Below are 16462 nucleotides of genomic sequence, written 5' to 3' on the forward strand. Positions count from 1 at the left end.
AACTAATTTTTTAAATGTTAAACTCTCTTGCCGCTACTCTGTAGCCAAACAGCCAAAGCCCGGCCCGAGAAGGAGGCCCTGGCCCAGCTCACCTGCAGGCACTCAACAATCATTCCCCTGTTTAGCTCAGTCCCTGCCTCCCTAAGCTCAACACGCAGGAGCCAACACATCAAGTCCGATAACCTAAGCGCCCCAATAACTTGGCAGTTCGGTGAGCGAGCAGGCCAAGGACTGCGCGTGAAGCGAGAGCCAGACCCGCGGCCTACACGACTGCTCTAAGGGGTTAGGCCAGCCTTGCTCAGCGTTTTCTGCTCAGCAGGTTCCCAGAACCTCAGAGCTCAGAACGCACGCACTCAGAGCCGCCGAACGGGGCGCAGGGGTGCAGCACTCCGCTCGGAGCGCTTCCCCTGGTGCACACAGCTCCGACTGGGGGCCGAGTACCCGAGCCGGTCCCCCACCCCACCCCAAGCGGCGGCGGCGACGGATGGCTCCACTGAGCTGAGCGCCCCAAGCTGCTGGCGAATTGCACCACTCCTGGGCTATGCCTGTTCCGCACGGAGACCGCCGCACCGAAAAAACGGCTCCAGAAGATTCCACGAGCATCGGGAACCCGGCCTAGCGCCCACCCCCACAAGGCCCTTCGGCACCGCGCTTCCCGGCCCGAGTGCCCCCGCGCTGTTGCCCAGGTAACCACGGGGCGGTGGCAGCAGCCCCGGGGGGCGGGACTTCCGGCGGGTGACGCGCCCGGGCTCGGCTACAAAAGACGACGGCTGCGGCGCGCCGGGCGGAACTTTCCAGAACGCTCGGTGAGAAGCGGAGGAGCGGCGACTTCCCTAGCTGCGCACAGTACGCGCTCCTTCTCGCTCCCCCACGCCGGCCTCAGCCCGTTCACCGGTGAGTTTCAGCCCTCACGCTTCCCCTCGTCCCCTGGCTGGCGCCATTGGCATCGCCGGGAAGCCGGATGGAGCCGCCTTCGGGAAGACGGTTGGCTCCGCGTGGGCGGGAGGGTTGTCGGTTCCTGGACCCACGATTCCCCTGTGGAAGACTGATGTGGTGCCCCGGGAACCCAGCGGCGGCGCGCAGAGGTCGGGCCCCCGGCTTCCTTTCTTGGACCTCCCCCACTCCTGCCTCAGCCTGAGGTCTCCAAGGAGCTGCCGCCTTGGGCTTCCCCCTCCGTGCGCGCCCCCGCGGCCCCTCGCCCGCGCTCGCTGTGGGGGGGCGGGTGGCGGTGGGCAACGCTGCGCACGCGCAGAGGGAGGCAGGGGCGAGGGGCTGCGGGAGGAGCCGGGCGGTGCTGCGGGTTTCGCTTCTCCAGTCTCCCCTCCTTCTCTTTGTTGAGGGCTGGGCTTCCCCTTCCACCCTTTCGATGCAGGGGCGGAGGGAGAGAGGAAGGAAACAGTAACGGGCCGGCCCCAAGTGCAGGGGGAGACCCATCGGCACGTAAGCCGCGCCGGCCTCGGCCGTGAAAGCGGGGAAGCTGTAAACCGTGTTCCCGGGAAGTGGCCCCTACGGGCCAAGGGCTGAAGGAGGGTCTGCTCCCGGGGGCTGGAGGTCAGGGCCAGCCTCGAAACTCGAACAGCACCCTCTCATCCCCGTGTGCGCAAATGCCTGGTTCCTGGGGGAGCGTCTGCATGGCGTTGATCAGGTCCCAGACGGATAATGTAGTGACCGGCAGACTGAAGCGGTTGCTCCTTTGATTCCTGCCGCCGGGCACTACCTCTGGGGAGGGGAGACAAGGAGAATCCCGTTGCTGAGAAGACATGTTGGCAGTCCAGCCGCTGGCTTCCGTGTGGGAGAGTGGGAGCGCGCTGCCGGCAGGAGGCTCTTGGATTCCCTGATAATGATTCGCTTCTATTTAGTCTTAGAACTTGCAGCTGAAGTACCGCAGGAATTGTTACGTGTGAGAGAGAGAGAGAGAGAGAAAGTGAAAGCCCTGTTCTTTTATCAGATGTGGCAAAGAACAGACTGCTCTTGCTCGGTTCTGATTTTTACTGTTTAGAACTAGCAGTTGGAAACCGGTTAAAATTGCAGTTTTCTTTTTTCAGGCTGTAGTAGAAAATGGTGAAAGAAACCACTTACTATGATGTTTTGGGGGTCAAACCCAATGCCACCCAGGAAGAACTGAAAAAGGCTTACAGGAAATTGGCCTTAAAGTACCACCCTGATAAGAATCCAAATGAAGGAGAGAAGGCAAGTAGTGTTCTCTTAAACATAGTATATGGTATTAGGTGAAACTGAGTGTCTAATAGAGTGGCTTTGCTTTGTGACACATTTTCAAAAATGATATTTACCCCCTCTTAAACAGTTCAAACAGATTTCTCAAGCTTATGAAGTTCTTTCTGATGCAAAGAAAAGGGAATTATATGACAAAGGAGGAGAACAAGCAATTAAGGAGGGCGGAGCAGGCGGTGGTTTTGGCTCCCCCATGGACATCTTTGATATGTTTTTTGGAGGAGGAGGAAGGATGCAGAGAGAACGGAGAGGTAAGAATAGTCTGCATGCAGCAAATTAAAATAGTTGGTCCAAGCACGTTTAAATGCTTGTTTGCATGATGATGTAAAGTTAGAAGCCCACCATAAAGTACCCCTGTTTGCTGTATGGTCTGGTTTTGGAGAATTGGAGATTTGATATAGCTAAAAATAGCAAAGCCAATCAAGTGGTAACAAATGAATGCTTTTAAATACCTTGGATACATCCAACTCTATAGATTTTGCAAACATTAATTAAGGGGAGAAAGCCTAGCAACATGGTTTTCAAGACCCTTTTCGCAGGTCGTTGATCCCTTCTGGTGTCGATACCCCAAGAACCCACTGTTAGATACAGTGCTCTTTTTGAATTGTATGTGTTAAAGTTCAAAAACCTAAAACTTCCTCCAGCTAATATAGTAAGTCAACAGAGCTGGAACTGAAAACAGGGGTTTATTGTCTCCAAGTAGCCCACCTGTTTAATCTTGATTTGCCTTGTGTCGAAATGTATGCATTTACTATCTAGTGGAGATGTAGTCTACCAGCTTTACAGATAGTGTTCCTGCAGTGCTCTGGTCAAGAGAAGTCAGTTTCACTTTGTTCCTGATGTAGTCTTACAGGCTAAATTGTTTGCTTTTTTCTTAAAGGGTCTTCAAGGAAAGCATTAAGGAATTTATCTCAATGTCAGCAGTCCAAATCACTTGTTTAGTAAATCATTAGGATGGTTGGTCCCACAGAGAAGTAGTTGCAGTTTTTCATTTTTTTTTTTAATAACTAATTGACCTAAAAGGTAATACTGGCAAACTATCTCTAGAAGTAGAAGGATATAGTTGATGGTACTTCATATTCATTATAAAGTTAAAAAAAAATAGGCATATTGTACAGAAAGGTGCCTGAACTTATTTTCAGTTAGGCATAAGGCAATACTGTGGTGGATAAAGTCCTTGTGGAAGGATCACAAGCTAGGAACTTATTAACCAACCATTGATAGTGATTTCACTTCCGTCTCAATATCCTTATGTGATCCTGACCTGAAGTATGGTACTCCTATTTAGCCACTGGGCATGCAGGTCTCTTTTAGTTTAATGTAAAACAAAAATAATGCAATTTCATTGTCACAGTAACCACATTTATGTGTTCACTAACATGTAACTAGTTGCTGCTATATTGGACAACAGATATAAAACATTTCAAACACTACAGAAAGTTGGACAACCCTTCGTATAAAGGGTATAAGGTTGTATAAGAACAGCAGTAAATGTACTGTTCGTACCAAATCAGGCAGAAGGAGTGAGTATTCTTCCGTGGTAATTCAAATCAGTTACCCTGGCCCATTTTGATTAATGGGAATGTACTGTGCTAAATAATTTTTGGATGAAGTAATAGGCCAGGTTGCTCAATACCACATACTAAGTGAAAGCTTCAGACTGTCGTGACAGACACGTTTGGATTATTGTGAATTGTGCATATTAAAAATTGATTTTTCTCAAGTGATTTTTTTTCAGCTAATATTTTTGATGTATTTCATTGCCAGGTCTGTATGCTTAGGCAGATTAGTTTCTGACCCAGTGTTTCTCATTTGGAGAACTGTATATAGTAATGTAAATATTCTGTGTATAAGTGCTCAACAGATGTATGCTGTGATTCGCCTTTAATTGTTTGCTCTGTTTTTGGGGTGCCTTCACAAGTAAGATGCAACATCTTAGATTTTTAATGTGCAATACCTTGTTCCAGGTAAAAATGTGGTTCATCAACTCTCGGTAACCTTAGAAGATTTATATAATGGTGCAACAAGGAAACTAGCTCTACAGAAGAATGTGATTTGTGACAAATGTGAAGGTATGGTCTTCTAATGTTTAAATTTTCAGATTCTTAGTCTTAATAAAATGAGTTACATATTCTTTAGGACAATTCTCCATCATACCTTGAAAATATTTAAGTATTGAGTGTTTAAGAACTGTCCTATGAATTCGTTACTCTGTCTACTACTAAATTCATACATAATGTTTTTTAAACTGTTTAGGCCGAGGCGGTAAGAAAGGAGCAGTAGAGTGCTGTCCCAATTGCCGAGGTACTGGAATGCAAATAAGGATTCATCAGATAGGACCTGGAATGGTTCAGCAGATTCAATCTGTATGCATGGAGTGCCAGGGCCATGGGGAACGCATCAGTCCTAAAGATAGATGTAAAAGCTGCAATGGAAGGAAAATAGTTCGAGAGAAGAAAATTCTAGAAGTTCATATTGACAAAGGTGAGTTCTGAACCACTTACCATTCTGAAGTTTGGAGTACTATGGCAGGTTTATTAATATTATGTAAATTGTCATTAATTAGGTTTTATTTGTGGCCTAATACCCAAGAAAACCTCATCCCATCATTCTATATGTAAGACATATATAAAGACTTAAATTGAGCAATAACATTTAACAATAACTTTGAAATAAACATTGGGATGTCCACAAAATTAAAAACTTGGGACTTAATGGACTAATGTAATAGAAGTGACTTTGATATCAGTTGGCACTGTAAATGATTTAAGTGTTCCAAACTTGTCACCTCTGAAACCATGGTTCTTCCACCCGTTTTAATATTAGATTCTTTGTACTGATTTTCTTAGGAATTATTAGGTTAAAGGATATGCATACTTCTAAGGATTTGTGAGTGAGGAGGGATTTAGGCAAAGAATTGTGATCTTTCTTACAAGGGTTTGAGCATTCTTGGGTTTTGTTGTCTTTAGGAACAAGTCTCTAAGAATATCAAGGGATGGCTGTATTCTTCAATAGGAATCGTGATACTGGCACCTCTCCTCCCATATTTTCTCAAGAAAATTTGCTTTTTGAGTTTCACAAATCTGTATTTTTCTCATTGGGCCTATGTTTGGTAGCATTGTCCTTAGAATAATTTCCAGAAGTCTACTCTTCTGCCACTAGCCTATACATAGGACCTCTGTTGCAGTTGAAGCCATTTGTGTATGCTGTGCTTATTCATGATGCTCTTTACAGTAATACAGAACAACCAGGAAAACCTGGCTGAGTTAATTGTTTTACTGGTGTAACAAGGTAGTTTGCCTCTTACATGATTAAGAAAGATTATTTATTAGTGTCTGATGCTGGTGTTATGATTTAAGTCCTTATTTAAGAGAGATACATACAAGGCAGGCATGTACCTAGTGAAGGTCCCTGCATCCCATACCAGAGTGCCTGAGTTTAATCCCTAGCTCCAGTTCTGACTGCAGCATTCTTGCGAATGCAATAGAGGCAGCAGTAATGGCTCAAGTAATTGGGGTCCTGCTGCCCACACAGGAAACCTAGATTGAGTTCTTGGCTTCTTCCCGAGTGCAGTCCTGCTGCTGCTTGAAAGGCAGAATTAAGAATTAGATAGGTAGAGATCAATCTTCCATCCCTGGTTTATTCCCCAAATGGCCACAATAGCCAGGGCTGGGCCAGGCCAAAGCTAGGATAATTTTCCAGGTCTCCCACGCGGGTAGAGAGACTGAAATACTTGGACCATCTTCCACTGCTTTCCTAAGACATTAGCAGGAAGCTGGATGGGAAGTGGACCAGCTAGGAATCAAACTGGCTTCCATATGAGATGGCCAGCATCATAGGCAGTGCCACAGTGCCAGCCACCAGAGTTTTTTTGTTTTGTTTTTTAATTCTCATTTTACTTGAAAGGCAGGGAGCTTCCATCTACTGGTTTACTCCCCAAATGCCTGCAGCAGCTAGCTCTGGATAAGGCTAATGACAGGAATTCGGAACTGAAATCAAGTCTTCCACAAGGGTGGCTAGGACCCAGGAATTTGAGCTGTCAGGGGTGCCCAGTAACAGGAAGCTGGAATCGGGAGTGGAGCTGAAACTTGAACCCAGATAAGGGATGTGGGTGTCTTGAAGAGCATCTTTTTTAATTTAAGGCAGAGTTGGAGAGAAAGAGCTTCCATCCACTGGTTCACTCCCAGAAAGGTCACATCAGCTGGAGCTGGGCCAATCAGGACCCAAAAGCTTCTCTCATGGGTCTCCCAAGTGGGTGCAAAGGTCCATGCACATGGGTCATCTTCCGCTGCTTTCCCAGGCACATTAGCTGGGAGCTGGATAGGAAATGGAGCGGCCAGACTCGAACTGGTGCCCTTATGGGATGCCAGTTCTGCAGACAGAGGCTTTTTTTGTTTTAAGACTTTGTTTGAAAGAGTTACAGAGAGAAGTAGAGACAGGTCTTCCATCCGCTAGTTCACTCCCCAAATGACCATAATGACCAGAGCTGAGCTGATCTGAAGCCAGGAGTTTCTTTCAGGTCTCCCATGTGGGTGCAGAGGCCCAAGGATTTGGGCCATCTTCCACTGCTCTTCCAGGTTCATTAGAGAGCTAAATCAGAAGTGGGACAGCCACCCATATGGGATGCAGGCCAGGGCTTTAACCTACTGTACCACAGTTCTGGCCCAATAGGCAGAGTTTTTACCTGCTACACCACAGTGCTGGCCCTTCCAACAAGTGTCATTCCTTTTTTTTTTTTTTTTTTTTTTTTAAGATTTATGTATTTATTTTAAAGAGTTAAGCAGAGAGAGGAGAGGCAGAGAGGTCATCCATCCACTGGTTCACTCCCCAGTTGGCTGCAACGGTCGGAGCTGCGCCAACCCAAAGCCAGGAGCTTCTTCCGGGTCTCCCACGTGGGTGTAGGGGCCCAAGCACTTGGGCCATCTGCTGCTGCTTTCCCAGGTGCATTAGCAGGGAGCTAGATCAGAAGTGGAGAGCCAGGACTTGAACTGGTGCCCATATGGGATCCTGGCATTGTATTCAGTGGCTTAGCTGCAACACCACAGCACCAGCCCCTCCAGGGAGCATCTTAACTGCTATGCCAAACACCTTCCCCTCAACAGAATGATTCTTCTTAAATTTCTAATTTTTTAAGGTATATTTATTTGAAAGGCAGAGTACAGAGAGATGTCTTCATCCATTGGTTTACTCCCCAAATGGCTGCAGCGGTCAGAGCTAGGCCAATCAGGAACCAGGAGCTTCTTCCTAGCCTTCCCCATGGGTGCAGGAGCCCAAGTACTTGGGCTGTTCTCCACTGCTTTGCCAGGTGCATTAGCAGAGAGCTGGATCAGAAGTGAAGCAGCCAGGACTGGAACCGGTGCCCATATGGGATGCCGGTACCACAGGCAGAGGCTTAACTTACTACACCATAGCGCCGGTCCCAAATGTCTAAACTTTTTCAGCCTTATATATGGGTTTCCCGTTTATCAAAACTAGTACAATAAGAGTACAATAAGGAAAAAAATCTGTTTACAGTGCTATTAGATTGAGTAGAAGTACTCTGATGAAGTTGAAATAGTTAACATCTGTTGATTGTAATGTTTGCCAGCCATTGATTGGTGCCAGCATGGATCTTTTTATTTAATCCTTTCAACAGCTCTAATGAGGTAGGTGTCTGAGAAAGCGGAGACTTAAGGAAGGTTGTACAACCTGATTCTCCAGGGTAATCTTGCCAAAAAATAACTCTGAAGGTTGAAGCCTTGTCTGTTTGCTTGTAGAGTGTGTGGTGTTCACTTTGATAGTTTTTTTCAGCAGCAACTTGAAGTAATTAGGTGTGTGTGTGTGTGTGTGTGTGTTTAGTCATTTCTGTGATATTTTAGTCCCTGCATAGACTCTCATTTTATTACACAGTTATTTTTGTGATTCTGACCTTAGTCTTCGATATTCAATAAGAGTACAAAATTAATCTTTTGTGTTTTAGGCATGAAAGATGGCCAGAAGATAACATTCCATGGTGAAGGAGACCAAGAACCAGGACTGGAGCCAGGAGATATTATCATTGTGTTAGATCAGAAGGACCATGCTGTTTTTACCCGGTAAAGATTTTAATCAGCCACTAAAATGAACAGCTTGCATATTTGAGGTTTATTTTTGTTTTATTTTAATGAGCTTTCCATTTGTCTTAATACAAGAAAGAGGTATGGGAAAAGTGTATTTTAATGCCATTTTTCAATAACTTTTTTGAAGTATGGTCAGATTTCATAGGCTTCACTCTAGAAAAATCTATCAGAAAGATTAGGCTGTGTGTAATGTGTCCAAGGTGCTATTAATGTCTCAATTTTAAGAAGATGAAAACAAGATCAGATTTTAGTTTACTGTCTCAAATCTGTTACCTGATCTGGAACTTCAAAGGTGTTTGGATTAGGAGATGGTTTGTGTGAGCATAAATAAGTAGCAGGTGACAAGGGGTGCAAAAGTATGTGTGTTGATACTGAGTTTATAATGAAACTTGAAACTGGAGCAGAGTGGCCAGGGAGTGCAGTGGAGGATGGCCCAGGTGCTTGGGCCCTGCACCCCATGGGAGACCAGGAAAAGCACCTGGCTCCTGGCTCCTGCCATTGGATCAGCGCGGTGCGCCGGCCGCGGCGGCCATTGGAGGGTGAACCAACTGCAAAGGAAGACCTTTCTCTCTCTCTCTCTCTCTCACTGTCCACTCTGCCTGTCAAAAAAAAAAGAAAAGAAAACTGGAGCAGAAGGAGGAATGAGAGTTAACTGTGAATTGAGGCCGGCGCCGCGGCTCACTAGGCTAATCCTCCGCCTTGTGGCGCCAGCACATGGGGTTCTAGTCCCGGTCGGGGCGCCAGATTCTGTCCCGCTTGCCCCTCTTCCAGGCCAGCTCTCTGCTGTGGCCAGGGAGTGCAGTGGAGGATGGCCCAGGTGCTTGGGCCCTGCACCCCATGGGAGACCAGGAGAAGCACCTGGCTCCTGGCTCCTGCCATCGGATCAGCGCGGTGTGCCGGCTGCAGCGCGCCAGCCATGGTGGCCATTGGAGGGTGAACCAACAGCAAAGGAAGACCTTTCTCTCTCTCTCTCTCTCTCTCTCTCACTGTCCACTCTGCCTGTCAAAAAAATAATAAGAGAGTTAACTGAGTGTTCTGTTATATCCATTGCTAATTTCATGTCCATCAAAAGAGAAAATCTTACCCTTCGAATTGGCTGTATCCGCAATGTTGTATTTCAATAGGACCTAAATAATCCAGAACAGCCCCAGGTTTGCTTTGTTTTACAGGATAATGTCTTCTATCTCTAATGTATGGGTTTGTTGTTTTTTTTCTTTTAAGCATCTCTGTGGGGATTTTTCCTCCTGTAAGAAACCAGACTAGGCCGGCGCCGCGGCTCACTAGGCTAATCCTCTGCCTAGCGGCACCGGCACACCAGGTTCTAGTCCCGGTCGGGGCGCCGGATTCTGTCCCGGTTGCCCCTCTTCCAGGCCAGCCCTCTGCTGTGGCCAGGGAGTGCAGTGGAGGATGGCCCAGGTGCTTGGGCCCTGTACCCCATGGGAGACCAGGAAAAGCACCTTGCTCCTGGCTCCTGCCATCAGATCAGCGCGGTGCGCCGGCCGCAGCGCGGAGGCCATTGGAGGGTGAACCAACGGCAAAGGAAGACCTTTCTCTCTGTCTCTCTCACTGTCCACTTTGCCTGTCAAAAAATAAATTAAAAAAAAAAAAAAAGAAACCAGACTAATAATTCAGGGGTAGCTAGTGATAGAGGCTTTGGAATCCTTCCAAAAGCCTTGACCAGGAAATAGGGCTGCTAGATTCCAGGTACTTGCTTTTCTCAGTTCTCAACTTCGCTGGGTTTTTCAGAATGGGAAAAGAAAGTTGTGTGCTGTGGTGCTTTCAATCCTTGGTGCCTGGAAAACTAAACTTATGCCATATTTGTATTGATACAGACGAGGAGAAGACCTTTTTATGTGTATGGACATACAATTGGTCGAAGCATTATGTGGTTTCCAAAAGCCAATATCCACTCTTGACAACCGAACCATAGTCATCACCTCTCATCCAGGTACGGGAACCAGACAAGTGTGTCTCTCTACTCCAGTGTTTTCTTGTCTCCTGATAACTAAGAGATGTTGGCACTGAGCGAAAGCTGCTGTTTTATTCGGTTATGTATCCTCCCTGGGCTGAGATGAAGTCACAAAGTCTTGGTTCTTTTAGGGGAGCCCTGGGAAAACCCCCCTAGGTAAAAGGTAACAGGATTGTTTTGTGATGTAAGTTTACCCCTGGTAGTGAGCTACGGCCTTCTTTTCTTTTCCCCATATCATCAAAATGTGACCATATTTAAAGAAGAACTTGGGTTTGTTTTTAGGTCAGATTGTCAAGCATGGAGATATCAAGTGTGTGCTAAATGAAGGCATGCCAATTTATCGTAGACCTTATGAAAAGGGTCGCCTAATCATTGAATTCAAGGTGAGTTATGTATTCCAGATCCTTGGCAAGGAGAATGCATGGATATAATACTGCTGTTCTATTGAACATTCTTTGTCAATAAATTGAGATTAGGTTTATTTGTGTTGTTAATTTACTGTTGAAAAGAGTATATGGAAACTGGGTATTTTATTGCATTAGAAAGTTCAACAGAAAAACCTTTACAATAACTAATGCTGATTTCTTGGTGAAACACTGCTGCTTGGTTTAATAGGGTAATTCATAAAGCAATCCAACTGTTTCCCCTAGACTTATTTTTATTTTTTAAATTATTTATTGGAGAGGCAGAGTTAGAGAGGAAGAGGCAGAGAGAAAGGTCTTCTTTCCACTGGTTCACTTCCCCAGTGGCCACAACCTCTGGAGCTGAGCCAGTCAAGAGCTGGGCACCTCCTCTAGGTCTCCCACATGGCTGCAGCGACCCAAGCACTTGGGCCATATTCTGCTGCTCTCCCAGGCTATAAGCAGAGAACTGGATTGGAAAAGGAGCAGCTGGGACTTGAACCAGCACCCATATATGGGATGCCAGCCCCACAGGCACAGGCTTAGCCTACTACGCCAAAGCACTGGTCCCGCTCCCACTTAGTCTTTAAGTGGGTCTCTCACCCACAAACACATTAATGAAAATGTTTTTGGCTGAAGATGACCTTTTTGAGAATGTCTTTTTTTCTCTCTTGAAAAGGTATAGAATGGTTCTTATGTTAAAGATTTTATAAGGATCTTGTTTTTTAAAACCTGACTTTTGCCATAGTCCTTAAAGTCTAGTAAAGATAGTATGTTTTTTCCTCTGGAAAATGGGTCCATGATACTTTGTCTAAGGAGCTAATGATGAATTAAATTGAAATTTCTTTTTTGTAGGTAAACTTCCCTGAAAATGGCTTTCTCTCTCCTGATAAACTCTCTTTGCTGGAAAAACTTCTCCCTGAGAGGAAGGAAGTAGAAGAGACTGATGAAATGGATCAGGTAGAACTCGTGGACTTTGATCCAAATCAGGAAAGACGGCGCCATTATAATGGAGAAGCATACGAGGATGATGAACATCATCCCAGAGGGGGTGTTCAGTGTCAGACCTCCTAATGGGGCCAGTGAAGAAGGCACTGCTGGCATTTTGTATGCAGCAGTGGATGGATGAGTGAAGGACTATAACCGTAATATGCTCACTACTTGCTATTGTTTTTGTTTTAATATTCAACTATAGTAGTGTTTTAAAAGTTAAATGAAGAATAAACGCAAATATAAAAGCTCTGACTTTGCCCTGTATGTATGACTTCAGTGTGCAAGATGAAATACCTGTAAAAACTTAATTTAAAAAAAGTTCCCCTAGCATTTGTTAGCCATACATTGTAATTGATTTCAGCTGTCTACATGGACAAGCTTAGACCGAAATGCTAGGTGTATGTGTTGGCTTCAGTGTCTGACCATTCATTGTTAAGCTTATGGAATTAAAACTATTTAACTGGCAATCAGAAATTAATTTGTAGAGAAGTATTGGTCTGTCTAGTTATTTGTATTAAGTGGGATTCATTGTGATGCCAATTCTGCATTTATACTATTGCCTAAACTGTTAAAGATGGCATAATACATAATTTAGCCTGTGATATCAGTGACAGAAATCACTTTCTAAGAAGGGGTTTGTAATATGCTGCTTCTTAAGGGCTTGTACTTCTAGAATTGCATTCCCTTCTATGCCATCTTTTTAAGTATATATATATAAATATATAAAAACATATATATAAAAAGTATGTTGACCAGTCCCCTTTTTGGACCATGATAAGCCCCTGAGTAGTGACTTCTAGAGCTGGATAATTTAGAAATTAAAGAGACCTTTATGTGGAGAAAATAATTTGCATGTATAATATAGGAAGGTATTCCTTAGGTGTTACAGGCTTACTTTAAACCATTTGACTTATGCTCCAAAGTAACTGTCATTTAATGCTGGTAGTATAGCAAATTATGAATAGCTTTAATTGTATGTTTAAAAGTCATGTTCACCTGCTTAAAATCTGGGTATCAGAATTTAAGCAATTCTTGAAATGTATGAATGTCTCCTTAATATACTGATTAACAAAGCATTCTGATGTGTGTCACTACAGGCTTTTTTTTCCCAGATCCATCAAAGCATTGCCTTCTAACTTTTTAAAGATATGTAACTTCATTTTAGCTAGTTAAGATTAGTCAAAATGGAGGACTGGGTAATGAAGAAAAAGGAGCTTAGAAAACTGCAGACACTAAAGTGTGGAACACAAGAGAACTTCGTGGCTGTGTAGCCTGCCTCTGGTTCTGGATCTAGTATAGTCGGGAAGCTTCAGCATGGCCAGCCTGGAAGTGGCCTGTATCTTAGTTTCCCCCAGGGAACACTTTTGAGTTTAAAAGAAGAAACAAACTGCTCTCTCCCAATATGGGCCATCTTACAGTCAGCTACCCTAACATGTTTGCTTATGAAACATGTTCTGAAAGTGATTGATCAAACTGTTAGAAAAATCTCTTTGCACAAGCATTATTTTGATTTGAAAGGCAGAGTTGGAAAAGATTTTCACTGGTTTTACTTAAAAGTTTTAAGAGACATTTTCATCTTTTTAGAAGCAATCCATGTTTTCAACATTTACAACTCATGAGGGAGATGCACAGTTCTAATTGAAAATGCCAAAAATTAGCTAGAATGTGGAGAAAATGGAACCCCGTTAATATAAGATGTTGTGGCTCCTCTGGAAGTTTGGCAGTTCCTCAGAAAGCTAAATAGTTACCAACTAACCTAGCAATAAATACTAGTAAGTCAATATCAGAAAGTAAGGGGTCCATGTGTCCACCAGCAAATGAAGGTTAAACAAAATGTGTATGTATTTCAGCGTTCTTTGCATACACAGGATATTTAGCCCTAAAAAGGAACAAACATAAAACACGGGGACACTTTGAAAATCACCAAATGAAATTAAACAAGAGCACATAATAGTGTCTGACTCCTGAAGTTCATGAAGACAGATCATCAAAGGCTAGTGGGAGGAGACAGGGAATTTTAGTTGATAGTGGTTACAGAATTCATGTTTGGGTCAGAGTTTTGGAAACAGTCATGGCTATGCAGTATAGTGGAATTAATGGTGTTAAGTTGAAATTTTCTATTTCCTGTTTTACCAAAAGGATACTAAAAACAGTCATATCCAGGTATGCTTGCTTGTTATTTAATGATAGCCCCTGGTATTGCAAGATTGTCCTCAGACATGAATTCCACACCAGTGAAGTTCTGGCTGCAATGACCAGCTGTTTTTGCTATAATGCTTCTGCCCATTCATACTTGTAGGCTATTTCCGGTAGTGAAATTAGCTTCCCAAATGGCTTTCCTCCATATACTCATTGATTCTTAAATCTGGAACACAGGTATTAACCACCTGGGACAACAGAGTGGTCCTTTAACCACTGTAGAGAATGCCTATGGAAAGGCAAATAACAGCAACTCACTGTTGCAAGTTTTTTGTGTGTGTGTGTGTTTTGTTTTTGTTTGTTTTTAAGGTTTATTTTACTTGAAAGTCACAGTTACACAGAGAAAGGAGAGGCAGGGAGAGAGAGGTGTTCCATCTGCTGGAGCTGCGCCAATCTGAAGGCAGGAGCCAGGAGCTTCTTCCAGGACTTCCACATGGGTGCAGGAGCCCAAGGACTTGGGCCATCCCCCACTGCTCTCCCAGGCCATAGCAGAGAGCTGGACTGGAAGTGGAGCAGCCGGTGCCCATATGGGATGCCAGCACCGCAGGCAGCGGCTTTAACCTGCTGTGCCACACCACCGGCCCCTACTGCAAGTTCTAAAGCCTCCCACTCTGGTGTATACTGTACTTCATGGCAGTTTCTTCTCAAAATTGTGGGAAATGGGGCCAGCACTGAGGCACAGCAGGTTAAAGCCACAGCCTACAGCACTGCCATCTCCTATGGGTACCAGTTCTAGTCCTGGTTGCCCCATTTCCCTGCTAATAGGAAAGCAGCAGCAGATGACCCAAGTGCTTGGGCCCCTGCATGCATGTGGGAGACTTGGATGAAGCTCCCAGCTCTGACCATTTGGGGAGTGAATCAGTGGATGGAAAGCCCAACTCTATCTTTCAAATAAATCTTTAAATAACATTTTTTTAAAAAAGAAATGGTGGGAAATGCTCTAAAACCAATGAATGAGTGTTAAGCTACAGCAATATCAAAATGCTGATTCTTCAACCTTTATGATTTAAATTTCTCAGCAACCCGAGGAGATAGCAAAAACTGAAATAAAGCTACTTTCTGAGGAAACTACCTGTGATTATCAGTTCTCAAAACTTGAACATGCCTGCTTGGCCCTACCACTATTTACTGTTAAGTCTAGAGGAAGATGTGAGAATTTGAAGCAATCTAATGGGTACCACCTTGGAGCAGGCATTGGTGTGGCCTTTATGCTGCTGCTTGGGATGCCCACATCCCGTATCTGAGGTGACTTATTGCTAATATGTAATTCTGGTAGGCAACAGATGGCTCAAGTATTTGGGTCTTTGGAACGACATGGCACAGCAGGTTGAGCCATGGCAATGAACACCAGCATCCCATATCTGGAGTACCAGTTGGTGTCCTGGCTGTTCTGCTTCCTATCCAGTTTCCTGCAGATGCACTTGGGAAGGGACCAGAAGGATCCCTATCACGTGCGAAATATCTCAAGTGGGCTGGCTCCTGGCTTCATTCTGACCAAACCCTGTTGTGTCCGTTAGGCAGGTGAACAAATCTCAGTGTACCTTTGAAATAAATCATCTCAGACACACATACAATGGAATTAGCCAGCTGCACTCAGATCACAATTTTATTGGCAACATCCAAAGCAGGAGCCAGATGAACACAAGCTTGCTTTCTCCCATCAAGCCTGACCTTGGCCACATCAGTGTTCACAGTCTGAGCTGGTGCTAGTTGGTCTTGAGCACCTCCATGGGTACAACTGCATTTTCATTTTCAGTCTTGGTGGTGGAACCAGTGATCAGGGAACTTCCTAATGGCATAGCAGGCAAGCTTGTTTCTCCTGTGGGGGTTCCCTTTGGAAGACACTTAAATTTGGGCTGCCTCCAGAACCTAGTGTCGTCTTCAGTTAATGTTTGGTCCTGAACATTATGATATCAGTAAGTTCTGTAACAGATAACGTGACAGTGGAAGATGGGTGATGTGTAGATTTCTGTGCCGGAACTCCCTTCAGCACTGCTTTCTTGGCTTTGAAAGCCTTTGCTTTAGCTTCAGCAGCTTTGCAAAGGACCCAGAGCTTTCTTCTTTGCCTTCAGAGCCATCTGGGTGAAAACCAGCTCCCCCTAGCATTCTTGAAACGTCAAAACGCTACGCAGGTTTTATGGCAGAAGGAAAATAAGGTAACTGGAAAACAGGAATTTCTTAGTGCTGCCCAGAATTAATTCAGCCAACCTGGAGCATTATGTGTCAAGCACAAGATCAGTATTTAAAGTCATGGTCAGAGGTAAATTATAAAACACTGCAAACTTTAAAAAGTGGGCATTAAAGGCCTAGAGAAATAAGATTTTACATTCTGGAAATAGCACATAGCATAGCACCTTCATACATCTTTGGTTGGAAAATCAGACACTGAGCAAAGCACTTCCAAAGGTTTTATTGGCTTTTAAATTTTCTTAAGCCAACTGATGGTTCTGCACCTTGTAAGAGACTTCTAAATCCCCAGGTCCTTTTCTAATTTTCCTTCAGAACAATAGCTGATTTTCAATGCCAAATCCTCTACTTGTGAAAGGGAAATGCTGAAACTTTTATAAATG

The 16462-nt window shown here is 44.5% G+C and overlaps 1 protein-coding gene across 2 annotated transcripts; it reads left to right on the forward strand.

The window, feature by feature from the left end:
- The first annotated feature begins 786 nt into the window (after nt 1-786).
- Nucleotides 787-12769, forward strand: DNAJA1 (DnaJ heat shock protein family (Hsp40) member A1). Of its 2 annotated transcripts, none has more exons than XM_051844691.3 (9): nt 787-894; nt 2032-2190; nt 2306-2483; nt 4200-4304; nt 4489-4716; nt 8192-8306; nt 10163-10278; nt 10582-10682; nt 11556-12769. In XM_051844691.3, the coding sequence occupies exons 2-9, from the start codon at nt 2059-2061 to the stop codon at nt 11772-11774; spliced, it is 1194 nt and encodes a 397-aa protein (XP_051700651.1). In that variant the 5' UTR covers nt 787-894; nt 2032-2058; the 3' UTR covers nt 11775-12769. The 2 variants fall into 2 exon arrangements, with proteins under 2 accessions (XP_051700651.1, XP_051700644.1); XM_051844684.3 differs by having other exon boundaries at nt 2046-2190.
- Nucleotides 12770-16462: the final 3693 nt, after the last annotated feature.

The sequence above is a fragment of the Oryctolagus cuniculus genome, chromosome 1, assembly GCF_051225735.1.
Source record: "Oryctolagus cuniculus isolate XC-2025 breed Fujian yellow rabbit chromosome 1, ASM5122573v1, whole genome shotgun sequence".
Lineage (NCBI taxonomy): Eukaryota > Metazoa > Chordata > Mammalia > Lagomorpha > Leporidae > Oryctolagus > Oryctolagus cuniculus.

Bases quoted from the DNA above. Each gene is read 5' to 3' on its own strand.
- DNAJA1 (XM_051844691.3), top strand. From the start codon at position 2,059: ATGGTGAAAGAAACCACTTACTATGATGTTTTGGGGGTCAAACCCAAT. The intron at 4,717-8,191 runs GTGAGTTCTGAA...TTTGTGTTTTAG, and splicing joins AGAAGTTCATATTGACAAAG to GCATGAAAGATGGCCAGAAG. The intron at 8,307-10,162 runs GTAAAGATTTTA...GTATTGATACAG, and splicing joins GACCATGCTGTTTTTACCCG to ACGAGGAGAAGACCTTTTTA.